The 26,914-nt window shown below is 38.4% G+C and overlaps 1 protein-coding gene across 1 annotated transcript in view; it reads right to left on the reverse strand.

Annotated features, from left to right (window-relative positions):
* Positions 1-26,914, reverse strand: part of FHOD3 (formin homology 2 domain containing 3) — a 383,569-nt gene that overhangs the window by 108,123 nt on the left and 248,532 nt on the right. The window contains 4 exon segments of the mRNA XM_027680405.1: positions 999-1,231; positions 3,139-3,282; positions 9,483-9,577; positions 16,457-16,568. Of these exon segments, the coding sequence (XP_027536206.1) occupies positions 999-1,231; positions 3,139-3,282; positions 9,483-9,577; positions 16,457-16,568 (584 nt within the window).

A 26,914-nucleotide genomic window follows, 5' to 3' on the forward strand; every position in this document is an offset into this window, starting at 1 on the left:
TACCCAGTGCTAACCAATAGAAAACCTCCAATGAACTTCCCAAATGTTATAATTAATACAAGATACGCTCTTCATGGACCCTGCTCCAGTTTTGCAAATGGCATCTTCAGCAACGGGATGACAGTGTCCGGCTTTACCTATCTGCAGCTTACATATCTTCATCCGAGCTAGTCAGCCAAATTCCCTTTATAGTCAGCAAACAGCCAGTTTCAGAGCACGATTCATCTTGAAATTTCAGGTGTGTACAATACATTAGATAAGTGAAAGCCTACCAGTGCTTGCTGCACTCCACTGACATCAAAGGGAGTTGAGCTGATCAGACATCTAATTTACGCAAAATTAATTCCAGCTGTCTTGTGCAGTAGTCAGACATCCTGAGGATCTGCAGCTCCTTTTTTTCCTAAGCATGCATAGCCCAAAAAAACCATTATAGGACTGGCAAAGAGACTGTCTTTGACTGACTCTACTGTTGCAGACTGCTTCTCAACTAATCATTACTGCCTCTCTTTTGCTAATTATAAAACAGTAGATATACTCACTACTACCGTGTAGCCCCAAAGGAAAATATTTACGCTGGAATGCTGATTGTAAAGGAGGAAAAAATGTAAGAATGAATTGTAATATATACAGGACAAATAGCTCTGCACTAATGGTGCTATGCTCTTGTTACAATCTTCTGTTATGTGGACATAGTGAACATAAAATCTGTCAATGGAATAAAAAATTAAGCTTAGTTCCCATATCAAATGCTCTACCGCATGTGATTTGGGCCGATTTACTTAGGATGGATGGTGCCAAAGAACTTAGCTATGTAGGTAAGTCACCTACAAATCCATCTCTTTTTGATAGTGGTGTTTTAACTCTGAATATGCTTTTTTTTTTTTTATTTCAATGAAAAGAGGAAAATAAGGAAAAGTCTGTCATATTAATAAAGTACAATGAACATATAGGGAAAGTAACGGGAGAAGAATGGAGTATTCCTTAGCTCATGCACTTACCTCTCACTGAGCTCGTCAACGCACTGTCCATGGCCCAGCATGAAGCTGGACTGGTCACATGGACTTGCAGGGGCTGATAAAATGCTTTTGACATTCTGTACTGAGTGCCTGCGGCTCCGTCGGCGCTCTAACCCCCTTCTCTCACCAGCACCAAGGCTGGCCCTTCTCCGATCCTTGCGCCCACTGGGAGGGGGGTCAGCACTCTCATCTCCATCTTCATGCCTCAGTGTCATCTGAGAAAGAAAGGAAGAAACCCGAGGCTTCTGACACAGTTCCTTTAGGTATCACAGGTCTTCACTCCTTGGCTTAAAAATTTACTGATCTCAACATGATTAACTCCTATTAGCATTGCTATTTCTACAGTTTTCCCTGTAAGCTGCTGTCTATCCATTAGTGCAGCGTGGCAGCATTAATCATGGAATTATATACCAATGCCTTGTATAGAACACTAGAGGACCCGTAACAACACATCTATGTATCTCCTAATTTGTCTTCATTTTCTTTTTAATGTAAGACTTAATTTTCAAGGACACTGAGCAGTGTCCTTTATTTCCTTCCAAAATACTTACACGAAGTCTTGGCTTTAGTGAAATCGACAGAAAAAAAACTCTCATGCATTGACTGACTGAACATTTCCTCATGTTCAGACATGACACTTGCAGTGATCAAGTTGAAGTTACCACCTACTACTTTAGAAAGTGTTAGAAATAGTAGAGGACTAAAGTATGGGTGCAACACCTGAGTATCTCAAACTACAGCACACCACTGACACACCAATGGGACATACCTCTAACAGAAACAAAGCAAGTGTTGTCTTATGGTACATGAGGAAAGATAACTCTGGCAGAAAGAACAAAGTTACTAGTGGATCTCATCTGAAATGTAGCCTAACATTTAAGTAATCCTTATATGAGAAAGACTGACTCAAATAGGCAGAAGTACAGAAGAGGGCAATGTGGGTGATCAGAAGAATGTATATCTTCTTGTTTCTATTAGTCTTGTAATTCTGATAATTCTTACCAGAAGTGACTTAAAAAAAAGTGGGGGGGAGGGGAAGTGAGATATCTCTCCTTAGGGTGTAACATCTGTTTCTGTGAGGAAGAAGAGATTTTTCATATAAAAACCAACACTGGCAGAGAAAAGGAAGAACCTGCATAGGCATGTCTAGAATTAATCTGGTCATCAAGGGAAAGCTGATACTCAACTAAGTTAACTGCTAATTTTGCAAACAAGTCTTTCAGTAGGCTCAGCACACACAAAAAACTTCTGTTTTTAAGATTAATCACCATATTTAAAAAAGTTAAAGCCTCTGATGATAGAAAAAGGAAGGATATGGTGCCCTTTCATTCCCTTGTTCCTATGCTGGCTTGGCTCTTCCTGAAAATTGATGTATATAAAACTTAACTCTGCTAAAGTTAGTGAAGTGGCATGAATGTAGAGTTGATGAAGAAAATGTAGAATCAAATCTATCAAATCCTTCGCTGGACTTCGGCAGAGATGAAGTAATTTAATTTCATCACATCAGAACACGAATTCACACTTACATTACATTAACTTCAGCCTAAACCTCCCCATTTCAACACTTTCCAAAGTCTGAAAAGAGGCTAATTATTAAGAAACTGGATATCCTACCCTTACATATAAATGCTTCAAAAGTAGTTATTTTATACCTAGGTGGTAAATGTGGAGTCACTCATTACTCCATTGCTGCAAACTGCATAGGATCTGGTCCAGTGTAAACTCATAAACAAGGACTTGCTGGATATTCAGTTGCAGAACAAGTGGTATTTGTGAAGTTGAGCTCAGTCGAATCTTTTTCACGAGCTGAATACTTTTGCATATGGAAAGAACTACTTATTTCAGAATGTGTAAATAGCAGTTGCAGAAAGAAGGCTAGTAAATGTGCTGGTTTGCCTTGCAGTAGGCCCCAGCTTTAGTATGAAATGCCTTTGCATTAAATACAGCTATGTACCGTAGTAGGTCACATACACGAATGTGTATAATACTTCTAGCAACCAGATGTTTTTCTTTTAAAATAAAATTGATAACCAAATTTCACCTAGGTTACATTCCCCCCCTCCTCTCGGCTTTGAAGTTTGTGCAAGCTGTAAGATGCATAAAACAGGGCATGTTATGTTACCTCATAAATGTTAAATTGCTCAACTAAGTCCAAGTCTGTTCCTTTCTTGTTCAAGTGTCTCTGTGAAATAGCTTCAATGCCTAGCTCTTCCAGACAATCCACCACATCGTAGAAAGAGTCTTGATCTGGCAATCCCGACAGCGTCTAAGAATCAAAGGAAAAACATTTAAATCTGTTTGTTTTGAAAAGAATTAAACAAAGGATTTTAAAAGCAGGTGGCAAGTGGTGCTATGCATGATTTCAATAAAGTAAAACCCATGATGTGGGATTAGAGACACCGCTAGAAAATAAAAAACAAGTGGCACAGCTTTTAACAAACAACGCTGTGCACTGTGTAGAAAAATGAATAATTGGCAAAACAAATCAATGTTGTTATTTCATACAAAAAAGTATGGAAAATGTGGGCCTTTAAAATACACAGTTGGATTCTTCCTGACTTCATTCAAGTACAGATTTAAAGAACAGAGAATGTTAAAGCATCAAACACAGAGATAAAAGCAAAGAAGGAGAAAAAAAACAGTTTAGCTGAAATGAGTAAAGCTGATTTCCTACTGATTCCTGTAAGTTCAGCTCTTAAGAAGAAAAAGTCCAATGCACAGCTGTGTGATGTCAGAACAGCAGGAAATATCCTGCACCATGTGCCTACTGTCCTCCACACCTGCAGCAGCAGTCATCTTCCCTGTGCACAAGTAGTTTTATATTACAGAGACAGTGAATCCTCTCCTCCTTTTCAACTTGAAAAGTCATATTAAAGGTACTCATTAACTCCTATAAAATGTTAAAAGAGTTATTAATTCCTAATTATATGGTAACTTGTTACCAGTGACAATGTAGAGGATCTTTTGCACACTAGAAAATAAAGAACGCTAATAATAACGGCTATTGAAAACTGTTTGAGCCACTGATTTCTACTCACCTTGTACTGATTTTTTACTGCTCCTTATGGATGATGCAGAAAAATTAATGTAATTCTGTGCATATTAGGCAGAAACTACTGACCATACTGTGCAACTTACTTGCAGAGCAACATACATGTCCTCCCAAGAACCAGTTTGTGCAGAGCTGTTTCTGCAAAATACCTGAGAACGCAGACTGGAAACAACATGGTTATTCTGGAGTAGCTCACCAGAGGGATGTTTATTCTAAAGTAGTTTCCTCTCTCCCATTTAATTAGCTAAGTAACTTATTTATATTCCCAGTAGAGAAGAGAAAGAGCAAGAGACAGAGATGCAAAACCCGGGCCCTTTCCAAAAAGAGTTTCAACTTCTCATGCCTTGGATAGAATGAACTGTGCTCTGTGAACACTGGTTTTCCAAAGCGGCTCTGAGCAGCAGAGTGCAGAAAAGAGCAGCTGCTCTGGGCTGCCTCCCTACACCAAGAAGCTTTACATTCAGAAAAATGGGTCTGAATTACATGAGTAATGAGAGAGGAATAGGCAGCTGACATATCTGTCCTTTAAACACCTCTTTCCTGTGATGTGAGGCACTGAAATATGTGCATCAACAAGGTACTTTTTAATCTATTTTTTTTTCTAACTAAACACAACACACAGCAACATTTTCTTCTTCAGTCATTACAGGACTGGTGAAATTGCCGGGTGAAATTCACCACAACAGGAATTCTTAGCACAAACACCAATTAAGTTTTCGGGTTATATGTTCAGGTTTTAATTAAAAATTTGTCTCTGTCCAGGACAGTACTTAAACCTCTGTTCAAAACCCACAGAAGACTATGAAATCAAAACTTCATGAAAAGTGCTGCAAACAGATACCACATATATTTTGTTCCTTCCTAAACTGACACCTAACACTGAGTAAAAATCTGAGGATTCAGCAAATGAAGCTATCACACTGCAAATTCAATGAAGCTTTAACATGGATATGGAAATATTATAACAGAAAACGGTGTTCAACTATCAGGTTTTCTCTTGCAAATGAAAGATGTAAACTGAAACTATTCTGACCTGGGGGCCTTCATGCACAGTGAGATGTAATGTTGTATTTGCAAAAGAGGGGACAAAGAGTCACATCTTCTGAGCATTTACTTCTGAAAATATCAGGAAATGGTCTTAACATTGATATGCAGATCACCCATGTTCAAATATACCTTTTAAAAAATCCAAGGTAAGACAAGCTGTAGACTGGAAAAGCAGCAGCATAAGGTAGTATTTACTGGCAACTGCTTTTGTCAGCAGCCTTTTATTAGTCAATATAATTTTAAATCACAGAGCAGTGGAAATCCAATTTTCACTGCACATTACTGGCCAGAATTGGGCAGTTGAACTCTCAACTATAGAAATCAAATATTTTTCCTTTGCACAGTTTGTCATGGAACTCACAGACCCACTTTCAGAGCCTAAAGCATATAAGATTCAATTTCTAACATTATAAAATGGAATGAAAAAGGGCACTACTGGTGTTGCAACAAGGTCAGTTCAATCTATCATAGGAAAAACTCTTTTTCAGGAAATAAACACAAGAAATGTCAAGTACTTGCATAAATCACTGATTAATTCTGGGTTGTGATATTAGAAAACAAGAGTGGACCCCCATTTTCTTGGTGGCTTTATAAAGGAAACAAAAATCGCTAACAGAAGAGTGGAGACCATAGATTGAGCAGATCCTTCAAGAACCTTTGCTCCTTCCTGAGTACCTGGTTAAATTCAAACTGATACTCCAATATCAAAATACACATACAAGTCCCAAATAGTTCTTCATGTTCTGAAGACTAAACCTTAAAAAATAAAAACCTGTCTGGAGAATTAAAATTTAGACACTTGGAGAAGCATGTTTATATCATACTCTGTGTTTTGCTTGCTGAATTTTGTTACGGTCTTGCTATCTTCAACCAAAAATGAGATGTCAAATCCAAAACTCTTCAGAACTCAGGTGTACAAACAAAGCATGAATATGAATGTCAAGACTCACTCCTATGCCTCTATCCAGTTTTGGTTTGAGGAAACATCCCTGAATTAAGATTTTTATTGGTGTGTTGTGTGATTTTCCAAGTTGCTTTCTCAAGCCCTTGTGAGAAAGGCTTTGCAGCTTTGAGCTCTTCCCTCTCGAGTGGTAATTTTTGGAATGGTGAACTAAATTAAAACCAAAACCCCAGCCCAAAAGTTTTGAGCTTGATATATCCACTTAACAACATTTTACCAAACCCTCAACAATATGTTTTTCCTACCACTACCTTTAAAAGTCCCAGTAGAAAGAAAGGTAAGAAAACTAATGAAGTTGTATTAGGAGTGGAAAAAAGAAAAGCTTTATGGGAGTATATCAGCCAAATGTGATCCTAAATGATAAGATCTATAGACAACATAATTAACTGGTAATAGCAGAATATTCTTATCACTACGTATCCTCAGTTATGTCTCTGAACAAATGCTGACATAAATTAGCCCCAGATGGAAAGGCTCTATGTATTTGCAGTTTTTAAAATGGCTAACAGTAGTTAGTAAAACTAGTAATTATGGTGACTTTTGTAATTTACAAAACAATCACAGTACAAAGCAGTGGTGCAGAGATGATATAGACAACAGGAAGCCCGTTTGGTGTGTAATATTTCATGAAAGTTCAAGTAATATGAGCATCCTGCCTTGGCTACCGAATGCCTAACAGCCTACACTCCACTAGCAGGCTCACGCACTAGAGAGAGAGACATGAGCTAAATCCTACATGTTATGGTGAAAAGCACTACATGGTGAATAAACACACTTGGGGGATTAGCCAAATTTTCAGTTGCTTTGGGATAGGAAGAAGCCTCTCTCATTTTTCCCAGGAACCATAACTCCTAAAACATCTGGTGGGGCCAATGTCAGACACAGGACTTGGGATGATCATTGTTGCAGTGTGGCAGTTGCGATGTTCTCAAGGCAGGTCATCAGTAACTGATGTGCCAGCTGCTGTATTAACACCACACTGACCTGAAACAGCACTTTTTTAACTATAGTTTATGGACTGCTGGTGGGTGGTACTCTAGGCTCCCACTTGGACTGGAAGCTGGAGCTTAAATTCTAAAATTATACCGGACCTTCTAAAAACCATTCGGTGCCTAATCTGACTACACTAATACAGATTAATTTTTATGTAACCTGTAATTATTTTATCTATTTAAAACTATACTGTATATGAGAGAACAAGCAATATTAATAACAGGTAAAAAGAAAATCAGCAGTAATTTTAAAACTTACAAAGCTTCCAATGTAATTTCAATGATGAAGAGGTTTTATAGCAGTTGAATAGAAAGTGAATTAAATGCAACGCAGAATTTTTTTTCTGGATTTGATAAGTAGTTGGTGAAGTTCTTTTATACAAAGGAAACACAAAGACTTTAATCTATCCAGACTTCAGTAATAAACATAAGGAAGTAGAGATTAGAATAAGATCTAACAGATCATAGGAACTAACCCAAGGAAGACAACAAAGGTTATACCAGAACTATACATAACCGGAAGTATCTGCATTGGTATCACTCTCATTTAAGAGATTCATTAATGCCTAAATCCTCACAAATTAAGAGAGGGTTAATGAAATATTAGCTTAAGTAAATTGGTTAATCATCAGCAAAAGAGAGGGAGAGGATAAAAGGACTGGAGCAATTTTTATGCCTGAGTAGATGTGTTTTGAGCTCTTGAGTAGGAAGGAAAACAGTCTGTAAATGTATACATGGAGAAAGATGGAGTAGAAGTAGGCTTCCTTAAGACAAATCCTTCACGAGGACTCTGCCTGATCTGAAAACTTTGCCATTTCCTTGCCTAGAGAAGCTGAAACCATCTGAGCCTTCTTTGTATTCTCTGCGGGGGAAAAAATTACAACTGTTACATGCTGCTTGCTGTTTTCTCTATAATCATGAAAAATATCCCATTAAAAACATCATAAAGCTGCCCATAAGCCAGATCATAATTATAAGTGTGGATTTGTGGGATTCCTCTCTTCCTTGATCTTCGTAACTGCCTTGCTCCTTTGACTGTGAGATGCTTTTTCTTTTTGTGTGTTTTCAAAGAACTATCTTGTCCTAAAAATAGCTTTAAATGTACTGAAAAACTCAGACTAAAGGAATCAACTATAGGATAATAAAAGAGTCAACAGAGAACAAAATCTTTGAGGAAGTCAAACACTAGGTAGATTACAACTGTGCAAATGATGAAGAGAATTATCTCAGCAACAGGAATTGGTACACAAGAAAACCAAGGTGTAAAGTGAAGCTGTTAAAGACTGGGTCACCTTGCCTTTAATAGCAGCAACAGACAGAAGCATATGTAACTGGTGATGCTTTTTCAGAAAGAGTACAGCAGTAAGATAAGGTGGTCTTTTAAACTCAAAAGGAACTTTACTATCATGGAAGCAGGAGCAAGGGTGACTCTAAGCAAAAGTAGAGTAACATCAGAAATGTCACCAGGAGAGGTTAGTCCCTTTCAGGCATATTTGCTGGACAATATCTGCCATTAAGAAATCATTTTATAAATAACATCAACAACAGAGCAACCCACAACCCCTACCATGTAGCCAAAAGCCCAACAAACTGGCAGCCAACAAACTCAGGATCTTCAAGTGAATATAATGAGTAATAATAATATTTCCTAATACTCTGTCCTATTAAGTATAACCATAAACCACACAGTTAGTTTGATTTGCCAGTAGTATGCTGATCTTCTGTCCCTTTAAAAATTAATCTTCAAATTTAGTTACTCTAAGATTTGTCTAGGACTAGATGCTGATTTTTAAGGTATTTACACTAATACATTTCTAACTGTCATGGACCTTTCCATTTTCTCCATTTTTTCTGCTCAATAGCACAAGTGAATACTTCTGAAAACATTTGATTTTACTGTAAGACTATTACTTGTAAATCAGGTCACCATAAAATATAAGGAAATAAGAAAAAAATGTAACCTTACTTTTTTAAACAGAAGTACTCTTATTAGCACTCAGACCTGTTAAATTCATCATACTTAGTTTGCATTAAAAAAAAACTACTTAAACTATCTGAACTAGAAAATTGTGTACAATGCAAGCCTTTGTGAGCACGTGTTCTTTTCACCAGCACTTGCTTTCTTTCTCCCGCTGGATAATCTGTTGAGATAGTTTGTCGAGTTTTCATTTAGTACTGCAGCATTGGGAGCCATGTCATACCACAGTTCCACACAGCATCTAGCAAAATAGCAATTCTACTCCCAGCCACTGCCTCTGGGTGACTGCAGCACAAGTAACAAGAGTGTGCTGATTGATTACAGCACGATCTGCAACTTCTCCATGACAGGTCTCTGTCATGTACTCTCAACAGGGAAGTTCACCATACAACTGAAAACACTATGTCCACCAGTTATGCTAAAAAAGTAAACAAACCTTGTTAACCAACGTCATTGCGTAAACCAGTAGCTCGGTATCAACCCCATCCTTCTCCTCCAATATCTCCATGATGTTGGACCATGGCTTGGTTCCTAGAGGAAAAGCAGAAACTCTTGGTTACAGTGATCAAAATGGAAAGCTATAGCATCAACACTTATCCAAGAAGTAGCACAAGATGGTTTATGTGGCCAGAGAAAAGTTGAAGTGGAAAGATCCAGCTTTCTCTACAGTCTCTCCTGCTTCCCTGAGAGTTAATGTAGACAATGAAAACTACAGTGCAGCCCAATCCAGGGATCTAAAGTATGCCAAGGTATGCCTTTCTCCAAAGGTACCAACTTCTCTGCCTCGGTGATGAAGGAAGCTTTGTTAGCCCAGTTTGATTGACACTGAACTTCTATAAATCAGGTGGGAGGAATTTTACTGAACCTCTCATAGGTTCACATAGGCTTTGATAAATCTTCAGCAAAACCCTATAAGCTATGCTTTCAGTGTGCCTGTTGCTCATATTCCTGGTGCTATTGCTGAATTATGCTGCATTAAGGTAAGTCAGGTTAACAAAACAGTGTGGCAGAGAAATAGTTTTCTCAAATTACAGGTTAAAGAAATAGAAGAAATGATCAATGAGGGGAAAAGAATTTCGCTGTGGTTCATTCTCAAATTATTTTAATAAGAAACCCATCTACAGAATTTTCAGATACATTTCTCTCATTTTCCACTAAGTAAGGTTAAAATTTGTGCTTTCAGTTATGACATACTTGCTTGTTTTGCATATTGATTTGAATTTGCATATTTATCTGACAACCAAACCCTAGTGGCCTAGTGAGTTATTGTGCCAAAAACATCAGGCTCAAGACAATCTCTTGTGTGGAAGGTACTGTGTAAAACCATCCTATTTCATTTGGCTAAATGGCAAGATGGTTGCATCTACTAAATTTTATCTACGAAAAATGAAGTAAATACTGAAAGACTATAATTCACTGTTTTGTTTGGAGTAAAGTTAGAGGTGAGGAGGATGAAGTAGAGAGCTAACCTTATCCTAGAGATATTCAATTCAACTACACAAGTGTAACTGTGAGAGTCTTTGAACTTCAGAGGGAAACAGAGTATTTCAACAGTCCACATCTCCATAACATTATAGGAATAAGAGTTGAGTATAATCAGGCAGTAAAATGCAAATGTGCCATCACAACCACCTGTTGCTGACTGATCAGTAACCCTGAGGTCTAAAATCTGCATTACTCTCACAGTGATAACAGCCCTTGTTTATTCAAGCTGATATCTTACATATATACCCTGCTACACAGACATCAGATTTCTGCTAACCAAGGATCTGCATTTTCAAGGCAATGGCAGTGCAGCATGTGGAAAACCTGTCTACTAATAAATGTGCAGACAGCAATATTTCTCCTGTTTTCTCTCCCCCTTTCTTTGAGACAGCCTCTGATCTTTACTACTGAATAATAAATCAGAGCTTCTTTATCTCCAGACAAATCAATGGAGGAGGGGGATTCATTCTCAGCTCTCCAGAAGTATTTATGTGCATTACTAATTAAATGCTAATTCAAATACATGTCTGTTATGAAAATACACTAGACACCTCTTTACCAGGTTCTCTATATTGCCAGACGTTTTGGGCAGTACATGTTCAAAGACATGTGGAACAAATTCACTCAGCTCACAAATGATATATGATCAGCAGGAATGATATCCTTACTACAAAAATGCCTTCCCGTGGTTTCCCGTGAAAAAATAAAAAATGGAAGGAAATAAGAAAGAGAAACAAAATAGGGAAACCATGCAAGTCTAACTTATAATAATACCATTTGGAAACAAAAATGAGTTGGTAACAACGTACAAAATAAATTATTTAATCCACTGCATTATTTAGTGAGAGTCCTTCTAGCGAAACCCGCCTTTATTTTTGCAGGTAGGTTTTATTCTTATTGGAATAATACTGGTTTGTTTTTTAGACAGCATCCCTGTGTTTGATTTATTTTTCTTGAATGTCTCAATACTTCTTGATTATTACAAAAGAATAATTTCAGGGTCTCCACGCTTTTTCCTGCAAGAATGATATATAAGTTTCTTCTACACATACTGCTTTTTTATTTTAGAATACAATTTTTAAAAATTGTTAATCAGGCACACTTACTAGTAAGGCAAGTAGCTGTAAGGCAAGTAAGTAGCTGAAAGGCAAGTAAAGCCCTGTAATAGCGCATCCATCTTTTAGAGGCTTTCATTATGCTGCTGCTACTAAACTTAGACAATTTCCAAAATCTAGGCTTTAATTCCAAATTCTTCATCTATTCCTTAACTACAGTCAAGAGGGGTAGCACTATCAATGACTTTGATAAAGCTACACTCTATACTAGATGAAACCTTTCCTTTGAAATGATATTTTCCCCATGTCATGGTTTCAGAATTGCCCCCCCCCCCGGGCCTTCTCACACCACACACCCCCCATTATGATCTCAATCTGAACAGACAAGAAGTGAACATGGAAATAGCCATAAGGCCATCTACCCACCCAGGGACAAGGCAGTTCTGGTGTGGAAGTTGCACCATGAACTTACTGCGTTACTGTAGTTGGGTTAATATTCCTTGCTAAGATATAATGAGGGCCTATAGTTTCCAACCTACGATCCAGACAACATGAGAGATGTGCAGATTGTGTCTGCTCTCATCCACTCCCAGATCCACTTTCCAGAGCTTGTGCAGTCCAGTATGCTTAAAGAGAGACCTGTTCAGATTGAGATCATAATGAAGAAAATAGCATTTGAAAAGAAAGGTTTAATCTGGTACATATTAGAATAGTTCTATCAAAGTCACTGATAGTACCGCCTCCTGTTGATTCTAGTTAGGGAATAGGTGAATTTTCTCCTTCACTCAAACCCGATGTAGAAGAATGATGATGTAGCATCCAAGGGATTCTTCTGGGAGCAGATGGGGATGTTCCCATAAGGTTATGACTTTTATGCAAAACTTGTGGCAAAATCGATAGGAGTGATAAAACAGGCTCTGTGAAGTAAAACAGCAGAGGTCAAGTTTTGTGTGTGTTCTCCTGCTTTCTAACGGGTAAAATGAGAACTGCTCGACTGCCCTTTACAGTCTTGTCACTGGACAGAGGTCTTTATTGCAGTCATTCTGACAGGAGGGCTGGAGCCTCAACCCTCCTGCTACTTACAGTGTTCTGAGTAATCAAGCATGGTGCATAGACACACAAAGAACTATGAGGCTGCAACAGCTAAGCCTATATTACATTAATACACTCTATTTATTGAATAACATTGGCCATTAAGTTTCAGACTTTTCTCAGTTTCCTCTTTAAATCCTTATTTTAATGGTGCAATTCATGTCATACACAAAATCTTGACATCCCAACTACAAAGGATGTGCACAGTATGTATAGAGCAGGAAGAACCTTGCACAAGGGCAGAAACTTACATGAGTAATGCCATCAACTTAGAGAGTGTCTGTCTCCAACAGACACAGGATGGAAAAGTATTAATATGCTTGGAAAGACCTCAACACCTTGTACTCCAGGCTATTTAAATATGAGTGAACTTACATCCTTTCAGATGCTCCTGCCCAGAGCACGGGCATTAATTTAGTGCATATCTAACTATGAATAAAATGGTAGGAAAAGCAGAGAACTGATAATTAGGGCCATTTAGAAATAATATAACGAGTTGGGTAACAGATAATTCAAAATCAGTATGTGACAATGTCCAGGTCAGTCATGGGGCTTTAATCTCTGACCGAAATTATGCTCATGATAAAGCAGCCCTAGACAGCAGAGTTCAATGCTAGCTCCACTTTCCAGAGCCTCTGTAGTCTGGTATGCTTAAATTGAAAAGAGATCAAATTCCTCTGGGGTTCTAAAACAAGAAAGGTTGGGAGGAAGGGGGGAGCTAGATGGAACTGTAAGTAGAAGCTGCTTCCTATATGATGAGGGCCATGCAGTTATTCACTTATGGTCTGCTTGCATCTGAGAGTAAAGCCAGTACTTCTGTGGATCTCTGTACTTCAGTTTGCATATGGATGTATTCACACATAGAAACCACAGATGGGATTGCTTTGAAACCAGGCTGAGTTAATATGGGGTTCTTTATGTTAATCACGTGTGGTACACATGTTGAAGAATTATGTCATATCTCATCACCTTGTATGTACATGAAACACTGGACTTTTATCAAAGCAGTGCTAAACCTAATTACATACCTGCGAGATTTATGACAATGGTCCAAGAAAAGGCTTTTTTCTTCCTCTGTATTTCTGTTCTGTCAGTCATTAAAGGTTGGTACTTCTCAATTTAAAAATATAAATTAAAACATAGCACATCCATAGCTAAAAGTGAAGGGCTTTGACACTGTCTCCGAGAGCATTCTCCTGGAGAAACTGGCTGCTCAGGGGTTGGACAGGTGCACTGTTGGATGGCCAGGCCCAGAGCATAGTGGTGAACGGAGTGAAATTTAGCTGGCAGCTGATCACTAGTAGGGTTCCCTAGGGCTCAGTGTTGGGGCCAGTCCTGTTTAATATCTTTATCAACAATCTGGACGAGGCGATTTATGGTACCCTCAGTCAGTTTGAGACCGATGACACCAAGTTAGATGGGAGTGTTGATCTGCTGGAGGACAGGAAGGACTGATGACACAGGGTGAATCAATGGGATGAGGCTAATTGTATGAGGATCAAAAAGGTCCTGGCACTTCAGACACAACAGCTTCATGCAGCGCTACAGGCTGGGGAAAGAGTGGCTGGAAAGTGGTCCAGCAGAAAAGGACCCAGGGGTGCTGGTTGACAGCCAGCTGAACATGGGCCAGCAGTGTGCCCAGGTGGGCAAGAAGGCCAATGGCATCCTGGCCTGTATCAGAAACAGTGTGGCCAACAGGTCCAGGGAAGTGATCATCCCTCTGTACTTGGCCCTGGTGAGGCCGCACCTCAAGTCCTGTGTTCATTTCTGGGTCCTTCACTACATAAAAGACAGTGAGGTGTTGGAGTGTGTCCAGAGAAGGGAAACAAAGTTGTTGAAGGGTCTGAAGCACAAGTCTTATGAGGAGTGGCTGAGAGTGCTGGGGTTCTTCATCCTGAAGAAAAGGAGGCTGATGGGGAGACCTTATCACTCTCTACAACTACCAGAAAGGAGGGTGTAGTGAGGTGGGGGTCAGTCTCTTCTCACAGGTAACAAGCGACAGGATGAGAGGAAATAGCCCCAAGTTGCATCAAGAGAGGTTTAGATTGGATATTAGGAAAAATTTCTTCATGGAAAGGGGTGTCAAGCTTTGGAACAGGCTGCCCAGGGAACTGGTAGAGTCACCATCCCCAGAGGTATTTAAAAGACGTGTAGATGTATCACTGAGAGACATGGTTTAGTGATGAACTTGGCGGTGCTTGGTTAATGGTTGGAGTCGATGGTCTTAAAAGTCTTTTCCAACCAAAATGACTCTATAACTATTACATCGATGACCTAAAAAGGGAACTAAATATAAAACCAGAAAAAAATCTCTTAAGGAGCTAAGTACAACTGTTCAATTCAAATAATTTAAAAAAAAAAGGAAGAAGGGAAAACTGGATATTTGGGTTATTTTCAAGACAATCCACCAAAGCACAGGTATGAGAATTCCCATAAAACCTCTCATCATGCTCCTAACATATACTCATCTAACTACACACATCAGGTTTTTTCCAAGTCTTATATGGCTACTTAAGTTGTTTTATTACTTTGGGACATGTAAATGTTTGCCTAAGGCTGTTCTACAGATACAGAAGGGAATACACAGAGCATAGTAATTTGTTTTGGGTCCTCCTTTCTCTTTTTTCTTTAATGAGGTTTACCAGCATGTGAACAGATGGCATTTTGCACATGTTGAGAATACCAGTGAGTTCAGAAAGCTGAGGAAATACTAAGAATGACTGCAAAAATAAATCATCGTGCTCACAATTACATGAATATTGTAATTACATTTATGCTTATGGCATTGTAAGGTTTATTGGTTTTAATTCAAAACAGAAAGCCAACCTGCAGAGTTCATCGTTTTTGAATTGCCCCTGCCTGCTTCCTTGTCATAAGAGACAATTTGTGTTTTTTCTTCTCAATGCATTCTGATAGCTGAAAGCAAAATCTGGCTCCTTTCTCCTATTTCTGGCACCACCTTTCTTTTCTCCCCGACCCCTAACATTTTCTTGTTTCACTTCTACCATATCAAGTCACTCAAACAAGTTCAGCATGGAGGCAGTTGCTCCACAGAGGGAACCTTGCTTTCAACCTCAATGTTTGAGACCACAACAATGGATCTCCTAACCTCAAAAACGCTCCTTGAGGCAAAGGAATGTTTTGTATCAAGAGAGAATGCCCCAGGAGCTTAGTGATGGCTTTGTGGGAAGAACAAGAAAGAACCATTTTTGTTCTATTTATTTGTAAAAAATACAGTATAAATATTCAAGTATTTTTCATGAGCCTGAAGGGTAACAGATTTCATAGTATAATATCTGCTCAAGGGCTTTATTTTAATGTAACAACAGATGGTTTTGCTTTTACTATAAGGCCTGTACTATTACTGACCTCGTCTTTCTCTTCAAAGGGATTACACTGATTAGATATCATTTTCTCTTCTAAATCAGACTGCTGCTTCTCAGAAGGAAGTGGCCTTGCCTGGAGGAGCCTCTGAGGTTGGAAGATACAAGGGGGTTTACTTTGCATGTGGGTGCAGGGACGGGGCAACAACTGTGGTACCCAGGGAGGCAACCGAGTTCCTCATCTTTTCACTCTTCACTTTCTCATTATAATTAATTCCTCAGACAATCTTAGATTATAAAAACACTCACAATATGCTGTTAATCATGAAATGAAGGATATGCTGCACAAAACAGGCATCATGACAGCAACTCTATAGCCACTGAAATCAGTGATGAAATGCCACCTTGATCTCAGTGATGCTGGAATTTTGCAACCCCCAAGTAAGGCTACTCACCTCTCTTTTCATCAACAGTAGATACTGCCTGGATTAAAAGTGGTGCGTTGGATTCAGTATACTCCACAAACACCAGCAGCAGCTTCAGCGCTGTCTTTACCACCAGGCGAAACTAGAAGAAAAGAGTGCAACTTGTCATACTGCAAACCACAGCACTTCCGTATGTGTGAAATGACACTGGGCAAGATGCAAGTGCAGCAGTCCACATCTGGTAATAACAGACAAACAGATGAGATTAAGCTGTGACAGCTCTGCAGAAATGAAAGGTAGCCAGTTGGCTGAAAATTTCATTCACTGAACACAGTGCTCTTCTAGGGAAGTCCCAACAGTCAGTGAATCCAAATGAAAGCTTAACACTGCCACATGTAACAAAAGGCTGAATATCCCACCTATGCATATCCCCAACACTGCTGTCCAAGGTTTGATGTACTTAGAACCTACCGAACTAACAAAGCATATATTTCTCTATTTCTCAACACATTTATTTCCTCCTTTCACTGTAATCCTTTAATCCTGTCAAAATGCTGTATGATGGGATGATTTCCTCCTTACGCTTCCTTCTCTTCTTATTATGTTACTGTTTAATGCTTACATTATTAAATAGACGGATCTTCACTATTAAACAGAACTTGGGAGGAAATGTGTTTAAACTCCAGCTATCCCACCCTGTCATGATATGTGTGATTTACTGGAACTGAGCATTCTGCCTGCAAGATTTCAAATTCATTTTTTTGTAGAACCCCAGGAGAAAGAGTTCATCAAAGAATCAGCATTGGTAAAATTGATCTACTGGAAATCAATAGTCAAACTCTATCAATTTCATCACAGATCTCCTATTTCCAGAGAGGATCATGTGACTAAAAGAGCTGAGTGAGAATTTCTAGGGATGATCAAGTACGATTGCTTGGCATGACAAGGTATGTGAAAAAACAGCCCTTTATTTAAGGCAATATTTGGAGTTTTTAATAAAAGGAGATGTGAAAGGGAAGGATTTTTTAATAGCCAGGGTTCTACATGCCCAGTTGAGAAGGCTTTTACTGCGACAATAGATTCTAGATTAAATTTGCTATACTCTCAATCTAAACAATGGATTTAAAGCCAAATAAATGGTGATATGCTGCTGATCTCAGAAACACATTTTCCAACCTACTGGGCTTGAATCAAGCTCCAGAAAAAAAGCCCATGTATTTCTAAGTTTACTGTATTTTAATTCTACATTGGTCTGCAATGAATATATCCAACGACATGTAAGATTTTTAATGAGACAGCTACAGTAATGTGGACATTACTCTCTCCTCTGCACTGACAAACTTTTTAATTCTACTTTAGGATTTATTCATGTAGAGATAAACCATGTTCCAGAAAGTCCATGTCTTTGTCTTCTTACATTAAGCTGATAGGTACTCTGAAACATAACCATCTGGTCATTAAAATGTCTCACCCAGAGGCAAAGTAAAAAAAAAATCATTATACCATATTGCTAAACTGTTTCAGAGATATATATAGTTTCTGTCAATATTGGCTTAGTCCCATTCCCTCATTTTTTTCAAGTCTTCTTAACACAACTCTCCTAAGAGGCAAAAAAATCACCATTAATCATTTAGCATAGATGCATACTAAGAGAGCAACTGTGTCTATTTTCTAAAAAAGGCTGCACGTGCGAAAGGCATAGGCTGCGTTCACACAGCCACTCACAGAGATGTACTAGAGCTCACTTGAAGGTAATGACCTACAATGCAGTTTGCTGCTATAAACACAGACTTTAGTGTAACCAGTGACCCAGCTATTTCCATAGCTTCCTGGGTTTTACTCACTCATGTGGAATTGAGCTTAATGCACTGCAATGGCACAACTGGCAATGAGAAATATTCTGCTGTTGAATCTAGATTCTTTCAGGCTTGATGTATTACCAGATTATTTCATTTTAGGGTTGACAGCCAGGAAATCCCAGTAACAAACCTGACCAGGTCCCTTAAGACACTTGGTTAGCCTAATTCGCAATTGTACTTCTTCAGTGATACTTCGCAGATATAGAGGGTAGTCAAAGTAAAGGAAATTGAAACCCAATAACACAACAAATCACTTTCCCCACAATTGCACTGGACAACTGCGTATTTGCCTGTCAGGTCAATACCATGGTGTTTCTGCTCTGCAATGACATTTCCCTTAGCATTCAAGTTCAATTGTTTAATAGACATATTGTAGGAATTTCCAAAAAGTCTTCACTTATTTTGTAATGTTACTTTGTAAAATAGGAGTTATACCAGATTACTGTAAACTATTCTAGCAGTAACATACTTCCCAGATAACCACTTACATACTACCTCCTAATCTGATCAGGATCCTTTCCCTAGAAAGGAAATCTTGGATATTGCTTTTGATGGTTCTTAAAACTTCAAGGCTTGGCCACATGGTGACACTGAGATGCATTTACACGTAAATGCTACATGGCAAAGTTCCCATACGTTTCCATTTGACAGCAATCAGTCGGAAATATACCAGACTTAATTCTATTTTTGCAAATCTCTTTTTCTTCCAGAAAGAAGAACCTTTGGCAATATCTTTGCTCAAACTGATACCTGCTGGCCATGACAGCTGCTGTAATAAGGAGCTAGTCCCTGTGCACCTGCCATGTTGCAAATCCTGTGAAGCCTCAGGGAGGCCCACTGCAGTTGCATCAGACCAAGGCTCAAGCCAGTTGATTTTGGGTGCTGTCTGCCAGTATCAGCCTCCTGTGCTTAACAAACTAACAGATGGATTTTAAGGAATAAATATCACTCAGAAGTAGTCCTGGAGAAAAGGAGTGATTAGAAAAGCTATGTTTTGCTTGCCATTTAGGTACTAGAAGGATACTGTAAGTTCAGTTCCTCAATTTGCAAATTTTCAGAGCTTATCCAACTCCCCCAAAAAAGAGTCAATCAGTGCTGGAAGTGGAGTTGCTTTCCAGTGAAGGTGCATACCATGGCTGCGTTCTGCTTGCAGTCAGCACAGACACTAGCTTTGAGAAAACCTGCCTTTGAAACAACGCTTTTTCCTGCTCAATAGAAAATGGCACTTGAGATCCCTGTGGGCACTTTTAAGCCTGTCTGCTGCTTTGGACACCTTGGGCAAGGACAAAACTAAACACTGCAGTCCTAGATCATGCTGCACAATGCCTACACTGGGGACTTACTAGCTACCTTAACCCACATAATCTTTGTGCTCATCCCGCAATGCTTTCTAATACTGGTTTAACAGTGCTTCTTGACAGAAGCAGGCAATCATTGAGCAGCTGCACTGCTTCCAGGAGACTGAAGTCTTCAACCAGCCAAAGCCCCTCCAAGGCATGTGATTGCCTGTCACCTCCAGACACAGGAACAGTCCAGAGTCTGACATGCTCACATTGAAATCAACTCTAATTATCCACCATGGCACCAAGAAGTCTCTGAAAGGTCTATTCAGGGATACCTGCTGCCAGGACCCATGTGAAGCACAGTGAATTTTCTCACATAGTCTATCTTCTAAATGTTCACTTCATGACCACCTGTAGGCCTGATCTGCCTGTGGCAGCTCATGCATGCTACTGGTGACATGTTAAGTGTCGGGTATCACAATAGGAAGGGTTTCAACCAAGACCAAGAATGACTGTTTCACAACTTTCAAAATACCAGAGCTACTCAGAAAGTTCCCATTTGCGATTAACTGTGGTGATTGTCAAAGTGGAAGATCCTCACAGCTTCACGAGAGAGTTCTAAAATGTGTTTGCAGGGCATACCTTTTCAATTAATTAAATAGTAGACAGCTACATTGCAAATAAAATAACTAAATCTCAAAACTGGGAGATTGCTTAACAGGAAAAAAAGAGTAGAAATTCTTTGACTTTCTTGCTTCCCTTTGTGAAGTCACAGGAGTTCTTGCCAGCCACTGCTACCACTTTATTTCACATGATGTACCCAGATGGCACAGCAATGGGAGCAATAGAAACAAGTTTCATATTTCATTCACAAGTAGGTGAATTACTAATAATTTGAATCACTGCTAAAAACTTCATGAAAGCTTTTAATATGGCTTCTGGGATTTTTTTTCTGTTTCTTATTTAATATTGAAGGACTAGATATCAGAAGGGCAATAAAAGATTTAGACATGCTAGCTCAAAAAAGATCCTGTTATCCTCACTTTGCAAACATTGGTTGTTGCAATTAAATCCAAATTTCCATCTTAAATACTACTGCTTAGTTAAAAAAGAAGGTTAATTGAGGCAATATACACACTCATTGGCTTGGTAAAGTGATATTTTAACAGTTCTGAGATTAAATCAGGATTCTTGAATGTCAAAGCACTGAAGTATCAAAACTGCTATTAAGTTAGAAAAGAAAGTTCATATTGTGTTTTTGTATGACATGCAAGCCAATTTATAGACAGGAAATGATGTTAGCATCTTCTGGCTAAAGATAAGATGTAGCCAGCAATGTAAAAGGAAGAAAAATTATAAACCTTTTCCCTCCTTCTCACTTTACGTTTTACAGTGCAGTTTGGCAGCACTTTCCTTTTTATCTCTTTATGTTTAGACAATTACAGACTCAGCCAAAGATACCACACAACAGGCTGCAAAACTCATATCTCATGGAAGGGCTTATCCCAGTTGTTAATCACTTGTCAGGAAAGATTTTAGCCTTTACAAGGAATGTTGTCACAAAGTTCATTGACTTAAAGACCAAAGCAATATTTATAAAGTTCAGATTTAAACATTTAGGATTCAATTTTTTCTTTTTTAAAGAAGAAAGGAAAAAGAAAAATGAGTAAAAATATTTCACTCTGGGAGATGCAGTTGATTTGGATTTACACTATTTAAATTTAAAGGAGAAATGGGCATTGGATTTTTAAATGAAGATTTACTACAGCCACATCCTTCGGGTCCTATTCAAGTGCAGACATGGACTTACTGCAGGCCACATGCTCATCTTCTTGATAGGATACAGCCAAGCAGAGCTGTAGCTAAAGAAACACCCAGTGCAACCAGTGTCCAGCCTGCCAGGGAGACGTGCATAGGGAAGCTGGAACCCTTCTTTCTTGTGAGGTGCAAGGACGCCTCCGACTTCAGATGTAGTGCTGCAGGAAGAGCCCACTGGCATCCTGCCAGCACCTATAACGCAGTTAAATTTCATGTTTCACAAGGGGCTAAAATCACTTTCCATGCACAAAAGGAGGAAAGATCTTCCCAGAATGCAAGGTTTTATATACATATTTCAATAAAATACACAATATATATAGTATATATATATATAAACCCACTATTTATTATAATAAACAACAAACATAGTATACAAAATAAATATATTGTATTTATATGGTTATAGTATAATATCTAATATTATCATAATATAATGTTTTCCTTTGTAATAATCAAGAAAAAGGAAAACATAAATATTGGGCTTGAGAGAATCTCAGAGTAATAATTAAATTTGGAATGGCCCTAATATGACTTTCCTTCTTATCTTAGGTGAACAAACCCATTTCCCTTACTCATATATCAAGTGCTTCACCCCACCTCACCATCATGGTGAACACACGCTGGACTTGCTCCAGTAGGTAAATATCTATCTCATACTGAGGAGCCCAAAACTGGACTCCTGAACTCGTGGTGCAGTCTTATCAGCACCAAACAGGAAGAGGCACTTCCTTCAACTTGGTGCCTACACTCCTGCCAACCCAGCCCTGGATGTGTTTGACCTTCATTCACACAATGGCATACTATTTACTTGTGCTCAAATTCATATTTTCTTATTCAGAATGAGTAAATGGAATCAAATGGTGTGATGCTAAAAGAAACACCTGTAATCTTCCCTGATTGTAAGAAGAGAAGGGGTAGTGGCTTTAAACTGAGAGTAGGCTTATGCTATATGTTAGTAAGAAATTCTTCACTGTGAGGGTGGTGAGGCACTGGAACAGGTTGCCCAGAGAAGTTGTAGAAGCCCTGTCCCTGAAAGCATTCAGGGCCAGGTTCAATGGGGCTTTGAGTAAACTGATCTAGTGGAAGGTGTCCCTGTCAGTGGCAGGGGGTTGGAACAAGATAATTTTTAAGGTTCCTTCAAACCCAAACCACTCTATCATATGACTATACTGTGACTCAGTATCCTTAAAGCGTAATTTTCAAGAAAGAATCACAGGCAAAAAAAAAGACAGAAAAGGAAGATTTATAAAAAGTGCCAGATAAAACCTGCCATGAGAAAAATTAGTCCTAACAAGATCCACTTTGAACTTGCAGCACTACTGCCAAGGCCAGTACAGGTAATGTTCACTTTATCTATCAAAAAGTTAGATGTGCATAAACAAAAAAAGCATTGAGATTCCCTAGGATTTTGTACAACATTAGATGTTCCATATATTTCCATATCTGTTGTTCCAAACATGTCTCTCCTGTTCAGATAGAGGAGTCAGACCTAAGAACAGCTTTAGCTTATTTGCCTCTGGATAAATCTCATGAGATATACAAGGTTAGAACTGTAAGGGAAAAAAAAATCAAAGATCTATAGTGAAGCGTGATGAAAAGTGTGTATTGTAACATTTTCAGATTATAACTTGGGATTCAACCATAGTTTGTATCAGCTCTGTTTTTTTGTCATATTTGTTGTCACTAATAGTTCAAAAGCTCCTTCAGCACCTGGTAAAATTACAGATACATATATATACACCACATACACACTTCCACGTATACAAAGAAACTAATATATATATTACAAGAATATATATACTGGAATAAAAACTTGTTTCTACCACTTTACTATTTTACTTTGGGTTTACACAGTACTAGAAACCTCAGGGTTCTGCTTCAACTTCAGCATTACTTGGATATGGGCAATGAGAGCTGTCTATCTGCTATAAAAAGTTTGCCTCTAATGACCACACAACACAATGTTATATTACCAATGCTCTGGCATAAGGTGTCTGTATTTTGTGGCAGTTCCCAGAACCATGCCAGTTTCTTTTTTTGTTTTCTTTCCCTAGAAGGTAAAAATGCATTTGGACCATATACATTCTTGTTCACAGAGAATCATCTCAAAATCAGATATTTAATAGGGAAAACAGATGATGATGAGGACAGACAACTGGATAATCTTATGTTGATATCCTTTGCACAGCATAGCTTTGGTAAAAATTAAGGTATTTAGAGCCCATAAACCAGGAAGCATACAAAACAGAGGGAGGGTGACCCTATTTCTTGACCAGGTAGGCAGTGCCAAGTATGCACATGCATGGCATACAAAAGCCCTTTGCCAAGGATGCATATTTGTAGCCAGTCTTTTAGAAATATAGTTTACCTGACACATACAACATCCCAGTATTTTTTGATAAATATTAATTTTTCTCAAATCTCTGGAACAATGTAATTTCAGTATTTCACAAGCTATTCACCTGTATTCATGTAAAAGGATGTCTCCACTGCATTCAGCATCTTACTAGACATTTCCCACATTCGCTCTGCAGAAAGTCAGCCAAGAGCCCCAGCACTGAATGTACAAGCAGGAAGAGTCACCTCTGATACAATGACTAAAGACTAGCTATCTCAGAAATATGCACGACTGGCTAAACATGGGAAAGAACGGTAACATCTACAGCAAGAGTTTGGAAACATGTTGTAGAGACTGCTTACACAACTCAGACAAATTGGGGTTTGGGAGTGTCAGTAAGGAAGGGGAAAGACACTAGGGGGGGAAACATTTGAAATTCCATGTTACTAGGATTTTTAAATGCCTTACAGAACACAGAAACAATCCAAGTTCTTTATGTTCTCTCTCTATTCCAAAGTGACGTTTGAGGTCAATTACTTCACTCCAAAAACTGGTAACAACTCTACTTAGTGTTTCAGTTCCTTTTTATTCATAGTTCCCGAATGCAGGAATGATCAGAAGAATGAGATCCTTGCGACACCTAAGTCAAGTGTTTCTAGTCAGCTTAATTTTCCATCAAAACCTTAAGGCAGCCTCTTTTAAGGAGAATGATGTAAAATTTAGAAACGCAAATAACCTGCAGAATACCACACAAAACTTTCCAAATGAGGTCGATCACCCTTATCTAGGAAGGTAGAAAGAGTTCATATGTGCTGGAGCCCCAAAAGTTGCTTTATACACTGCAATGAAGACATGCCAACTCCTGCCTTTCTTTTCAGAGCGGCAGCATCTGCCCAAGCCAAGGCAGATGCTGTATGGCATGTGTATGGCACAGGGAGGTATCACAAAGCTGAGATGCATGGGAAGCAACAGTTAAATACAGAATACGTAATGCTAGGAACAGCAGAGAAATACATGCATTTACTATTCTTAAAACAAAGTTTCTCAGAACTTTGCAAATGTACTGGGTAATGATTGTAAGTTCTGTGTGCTGTTACATATGTGGTGTGTATCTGTCATTTATCTGTGGTGAGATTTCTGACATGAAGAGAAAGAAGGTAATTAAAAAGAAATTCATCTGGCTTACCAACAAAACACAGGGATAAGCAAATAGTGATTAGTGAATGGTCAACCGGAAAAAAAAAAGGCTCATGCCTGGAAATTATTATTTCCAACATCAATCATGGTACAGAAGCAGAAGGAGGAAAAATGAAAAAAATTCTGTACACAGAAGCAGGCAAATCAAAGCATATTGCAGGTCAAAGTGGCTCTCAGATGAATACATGCAATTCTGATGAGAGCTTTGAAAGAGTATCTTGTGTTAAGCCATTTCTAATGCACTCATGCAGCAATTGCCACATCAAAGATACATTGTTTGAAAAAACCCCTAAAGGCTGCAGAGCCTGGAATGAGACAGGAGATGCTACAGGGTTTTTTGGGCATTCCCCTCTCCACCTTTTGGAATAGCAATGACAATCTTGGGGAGGTAGGAAAGGGATTTTCTCATCCCATGAAGTACTCTAAAATGATGGGTTTTCTTGTTTTATGACAGGATGAATGAAAGATCATTCACAGCTTTTTAGGAAAACACACAAAGTAAAAGCAATCTTGTCTTGCTTTTCTCCCCTTCAACAAGACCAATCCCCCCAGTGTCTTCCTTAAGAACTGTTCATTGTGTAGAAATTACATATGATTATTGAGTTAGAAGGGAGGACAGGATAGGATTTGGAGATTATAGGACATAAAAGGATCAAACTTCTTTATTCTCAAGTGACTCCTGAGCTGGTGTCATTGCACTTTTGTCAAGGGCCCAACCATATACCTAATAATTATTACACAGTTTTGAGCACCTTTCTCTTTTGCTCTTTCAGATATTGCTGAAACAGAAAGGTTTGGTTTCAATTAAAGTTTTAGTTTTTCCATTGCAAAACACAAAACAAAAATACTTCACTGGTAATTTGCCATCAGCCTGTGTCCAGAACAGGAATTATGCTTCGCTTGTAAAGATTTACACTAAGATTTTATTTTCTTTCTCCCTTCAAATTGTGCAGTTTCATCATATTGAATCTGTTAATGCTTTTTTTAACCCTTCCCAAATGCTGATATCTTTTAGGACTCCAGGCAAATGAACACTATCAGTACCTCTACTCTGTCTTCTGTGCCTGGGTAAAGATTGTGATTGAATTATCTTAAAGAAGATATAAAACACTTAGCTTGAGAGAAACTACAATAGCACAACAAGCAATTTCTGGTTAAACTCATGCTTGTGTGTAATGTGCCATCAAACAGTTTTTGGTAAGGAAAAGACATTTTTATTATCTTTTTGTCTTCTATAAACATGCACCTTGTTTAAATATAGCATCAGTGTTCTAGCATTTTCCTGTTATGGATCATAGAGTAAAATTGACTAGTAAAGTCTGTTCCTATCATTAGATAACATAACCTTGGTTGGGCACATACTAAACTAGGCTTATGCAAAAACAAAAAAAAAAAACTACCATGATGTGTATAATGTCATTCTAATGCAACTTAGCATCTGGAAATATACTGTCTGACTAGGCCATTTTTTGGTAGTTACTGCAAATGAATGAGGTCTGTAGGTCATAACCAAACCAGTTTAAACATGATGGGTCTTTAGGAATTAGTCATACGTCTATTAAATAAAACATGCGTTTCTGATGAGCAGAATAAATGAGAAATAAACCTGTTTCTCTTGAACAGGTCATTCATTCCCTGATGATCTGTTCAGCAACAGATGCAACAGTGATATTTTATGTTTTGGTAACAGTAAGATAAATAGATAATAAGCAACAAGATATGAAACCATAGAGAATTAGAATTCCACATTAGAAATTAATTTACAAACTAAGATCAATCACAAGAATGGCATTTGTGCGCCTACATAAGGGAAATATGATTAAGGCCATTTGGCACCTCTTTTTTTTTCATGACAGAAGAGTTACATGCCAAGCCTTCACACCAGCCCTCTAAATTGACGTATGATGTTAGCCTTGAACTATGCTGTCTTCAACAGATGGTCATTGGGCTGAACCTCTGGCAACCGGAAAATTTTAAGAGAATGGCAGTTTCA

Source organism: Neopelma chrysocephalum, unplaced genomic scaffold (assembly GCF_003984885.1).
Source record: "Neopelma chrysocephalum unplaced genomic scaffold, ASM398488v2 Primary Assembly neopelma1_22b, whole genome shotgun sequence".
Lineage (NCBI taxonomy): Eukaryota > Metazoa > Chordata > Aves > Passeriformes > Pipridae > Neopelma > Neopelma chrysocephalum.